This window comes from Penaeus monodon, chromosome 12 (genome assembly GCF_015228065.2).
Source record: "Penaeus monodon isolate SGIC_2016 chromosome 12, NSTDA_Pmon_1, whole genome shotgun sequence".
Lineage (NCBI taxonomy): Eukaryota > Metazoa > Arthropoda > Malacostraca > Decapoda > Penaeidae > Penaeus > Penaeus monodon.
This window is the reverse complement of record NC_051397.1, coordinates 26,525,446-26,530,343: the sequence shown is the minus strand read 5'-3', so window position 1 is coordinate 26,530,343 and position 4,898 is coordinate 26,525,446. Positions and strand designations below refer to the sequence as shown.

Sequence of the window (4,898 nt, the reverse complement as noted above, 5' to 3'; positions counted from 1 at the left end):
ATTAAACACAAATGAGGTATTAAAACAATGTCGAGATGTACCAGTTCTTATTTAAAAGATAATTGTTTATTTAAAAAGACATCAGTGTGGTGGCAAAGTAGTGTCCAATGAATATTCATATTGCTTGCTGCGTTTTGGTTGATCCATCATGCCTTGTCGCTTGTGCCACCAACGCTACTAACGTTTACCCATAACAGTTGTAGCCATTCGCTACAGCTGTAAAATTTGGCGGCAGAGTCGTGATTTATTGCAGACATATTTATCTCTGTAAGAACCCATGCCACAGCACCACTGCAAAGCAGTTGATTTCTTTTGCATGAATTTAACATTTTGTAAACGGACCTTGGGTGTAAGATTTATAATTCTATCAGTTGTAAGTGCGCCCTCTCGGTAATTGCAGCTGACGTGTGTTGCGACGGCAGTTCGTTGCAAAGGAGCGACGTAACAAGTAATGCATTTATGACCTGTGTGTGCTTATTGTAGAACCTGATTTTTTTGTACACCACGTTAAACTGTAACCTGATGTTTGTGACCTCACCATTTGTTACGCATCAAAACATAGTGAGTTTGACGATAAACGTAGTGATTTTCACTGTCTTGTCTGATCTCCTTTCAGATTGTTTAAGTGGTCCTCTGCGCCGTGATAGTAACAGAACCCTAGAGAGCGCACGATTTTTTCCTCTGAAATCTATTATTTTAGTAATGCCTGCTACGACGTGCAGCAGGGTTTTGCAAACCCCAGCTGGAGTGAGTGAGGGTGAGTCGAATGAAAGGCAGTTCATGGCTGCAGGGAATGAGAGTGACGGTCCTGAAAGGAACCCAGATGATGATATACCGGGTAACCCTATTTTTAATATTAGCACGCAGGTAGTTGCAGCTAGAATAGAGAATGAAGAATTCAACATATCCTTTCAAATGTTTCACTCAGTAATGAACAGCCTGTGCGATACAAGGACCAGTATCAGTGAACTTAGACAATGGCAACCGCCCATGAGGGAAATGAATGAAGCAAAGAGTGGTATAAGTTGAATGGACGAGTGTTTTGAAGGGGCAAAGCGAGAGGATCGACTAACTTTTGGAAGCCATGACCCACCTGTCTGCCAGTGTATCCACTAATCACATCAACCATATTAATCAAGTAACCAGTGGTAGTTTTCCCCAGGTAAACCATGTACACTCAGGGCCCGTGGCATTGGCTGCTGCAGTTTACATTCCTCATGCCAATTTTCCTTAACAAATCAGACTAGACAGCTGCCAGATCCCTTATTTCCCACCTCCGATGTCATACATAGGAACCAGGTATTAGAGAGTTGGCTACGGTGCATCAGGTTGCATGGACAGACTGATGAAGATCGAATACGTCTGGCTCGGTGTTATTAACTCTCCACAGTTCGACTCTAATTTAGCATGGCCACAATTTAAGACACTTGCGGCAGAAGTTCCGTGGTACAAGTTGCAGTAACGACTTCTTCACCACCTTGCAAAGGAAGTCAATGAGAGATGATCGGACCCCTCAGAATTTCCTGCTTGAAGTAGAAGGTGCAGTGTATTTGGGAGCTAGAGATTACCCTCTCGAAATGGATGAGCTGACATCTCTCATAAGGCGAGTTTTTCTAGCAGGTTTACCCACTTATATTTCAGATTTTCTAGTTGCATGCGATGACCTGCCTTTGTGTGACGTCGCTTTATCTGGCCCAAGCTACACGTTTGCCAGTACGGGAGCCCGTGGCCGCAGCAACTGACGCAGGGTTCAGGAGACATGGCCCACCTGTTACTAAACCATAATTTGCTTATCACAGGGATTTTGGCCACGCGACTTGCGAATGCCAGGAAAAACCTAGGGGACAGGTTTGGTGGCGGTGTGTACACGCAGGGCACTTCTGTTTTAACTGTCCCTTTCCAGCAGGCCGGACAGGTGAGAGCCCACGCCCCTCTGGCTGGTTCAGCTCAGGTCAGTAATGTTAAAACTGTCAGGTCACCAAAACCACAAAGGGAATGATGAGCAAGAACCAGACCAGCCTGGAAAGTTTTAACAGGGAGACCCACGACTGAGCTGTGCATAGCAGGTAAAAGGCCAAAGTGTTTCAGTGACACGGGTAAAACACTTGGCTTTATTAGGTTTACACCTTGCTTCCCGTGGGCATGTGGCTCGTGCTCTTGCTGTATTTCAGGTCAAGGTCTCCATACCATTAAAGAGGGAGATATCATGGTCGGCATCCCTCGTGGAAAGAGATAAGAGATCGTGGTCGAAAGCAGTCAGTTTCCAGGAGCTGCATCGACTTTCTCAGACGCTTTTCATTCACTTTGCAGCACCATAACAGGCCCAACTATTAATTTCTGAGAGTTGGGGACAATTACCGGTCACTTTCACCAATTCCCCCTTACTTTATGTGCTGGCAGTAAAGGTGAAACACAAGGAAGTTTTTATTTTAAGCTCCCTTTTCAGAAGTCCTTCCCCACCGTGTGAATGAGTAAAGAGAACAGTAATGATGCCGCCTCACTCTGGTAAATTCGTACCTGCAACAGTTCGTATTACCGACAATGTTGTTTTGATAGAAGGAAATATTGGAGATTTACTAATACCAAGATCTCTATGCAGAAAGATGAGTAACATCATTAATGTATAGGTTGTAAACCTCGGTTATAAGCCAGTGAAGTTGCGCACTGGAAGTTTTCTCTCTATTGTCACCCCTATTAATGAGTCCCCTCAGGTTGCGGCACCAGATTTACAGGAGTGCACGTGGTTGACAGATGGCAGCAAATCCCCAAGGGGAATTGCCCACTCTAAATCATCTTTCCAGCCTGCATTAGTGATGCCTTGTTATTAATGTTGCAGCTGCACAAGTCATCATTTGATGGTAAGAAGTCAGGCATTTACCATTCAATACCGACAGGTGATACACAGCCTATAATGATGAGGCAGTGCAGAATACCTTCAAATTTCTAAACAGATTATCAGAGAAGATTGTAAGAAGATGCTGGGTAGTGGCGTAATAGAACCGTCCACCTCTCCGTGGTTATCCCCAATAGTCCTGGTGAGAAAACATGATGGCAGCCACCGATTCTGTGTAGATTTTCGCAGGTTTAATGCTGTCACCACGAGTGATTCTTACCCCCTTCCTCATATAGATGAGTTAATAGATACGTTAGGTATGAGTAAGGTATTCACAGTTCTCGATGCCAGTTCAGCTTATTGGTCCATCGAGCTGACGCCCTCAGATCGTCCCAAGACCGCATTTTCGGACGGTGTTGCACTGTGGTAGTTTAAGAGAATGCCCTATGGGTTGAAGAAGGCAGGTACTATGCACCAGCGTATGATTAATTTTCGCCTACCTTAGGTAAGCATACCCTGGCCTATCTTGAAGATGTATTCATCCAATTTTAACACACACATGAGTGATTTGGCAGAGGCACTAGCTTTATTAAAAGGAGTGGGTTTTAAATTAAATGTTGATAAATGTAGTTTTCCTATGGATAGCAAAACTGAAGGGTATGCAACTATTGCTGCCCCTTTGACATCTCTCACACGCAAGCACAGTAAGTTTGAGCGGACTACTAATCATCAACAGGCGTTTGAAAGGTTGAGGGAGGCCCTTGTCAGTGTACCTGTATTACGAAGGCCGGATTTCGATCTACCCTTCGAAATCCATTCTGATGCCTCGGGCGTTGCTATAGGTGCCTGTCTCATACAGAAGGTGGGCGGTATACCTCTTGCGATGGCGTACTTCAGCCGTAAGTTACGTGGGCCTAAGGTTAGGCATTCGGCAACCGACACTAAGGCAGTCGAAGAGGCTATTTGTGATTTTAATGCATAAGTGTATGAGCGGCCCTTTGAAGTATATACGGACCATTGTCCCCTAACGTTTATTTTCAAACGGCCAATAAAGTCTTTTCGCATGTCTAGGTGGAGTCACGAGATTGCATCTTATGACTGCAAGATCGTTTATAAGCAGGAGGCCATACATGCCGTCCCTGACTTGTTATCACACGCCGTTGCGGCAATCGACCTCGCCAATGTCGACCCGGTGTCCTTCAAGGACGTACAATTAGAGGATCCAGCTCTCATCACCCATTATGTCACCTTGTTTGGTCCTCCTCAGACTCTGATCAGTGATAATGGAGGAGAATTCATGGGCGAATATTTCCATGAGGTATGTAATCTTACGGGAATCAAGACTAGGTACACAACACCATACAACCCCTATAATGATGGTTTAGTCAAACACTGCAATCATGTTATTAAGGACTGTCTGTTAAGCCTGCGAGAGAATGATCATCGAAGTTGGAGTAGCAGAGTTGAATATGTAAGATTAGCAATTAATTCCACCTTTTATCGAAGTGTTTGTAACCAACCTCTCTACCTTCTCATAGGAGTTGAATGCACCTTTCCTAATGGCATGACGAATCACCAGACACGTGCAGGTCACATTAGGGATCGTCAGTTAGACCTCATTGCTGCCAGGGATGCTGTGGTCACTGATACTCAAAGGATGAGGGAAGATAACATGGAAGCAGTTGCCCATAAGACGAAAGCCACCCCTGAGCTTAGCGTTGGTTCTTTAGTTATCAGGAAACGACAAGCACCAGGTAAATCATGTGATCTGGCTTCCAGATGGATTAGCCCTTTGTGCATCATAAAGAAAGTAGGTTCAGTGTCAGTTGGTAACTCCTGATGGTGTAGAACCCACACCAAATGTGAAGTCGGATGTAGACGACCCACTGAGTGTACTTTTACATGGTCTTGTCCGACCTACCTGATTGTGACTGTAAGGGGATCACAATACAGATAAACATCACACTGTTGATGAGGTGTAGCACAGGGTCAGTGCACTATGTTTACCTGTATGTTTGGTTGGCAGGTGTATGATCATTAATCAGAGCTGAACAGTTTCCACGGT

General features: G+C 44.7%; 1 protein-coding gene across 1 annotated transcript; it reads left to right on the top strand.

Moving 5' to 3' along the window:
- The first annotated feature begins 3,896 nt into the window (after nt 1-3,896).
- Nucleotides 3,897-4,673, top strand: LOC119579670. Its single transcript, XM_037927581.1, has one exon. It carries the CDS (start codon nt 3,897-3,899, stop codon nt 4,671-4,673), a length of 777 nt encoding a protein of 258 aa, XP_037783509.1.
- The last annotated feature ends 225 nt before the right edge of the window (nt 4,674-4,898 follow it).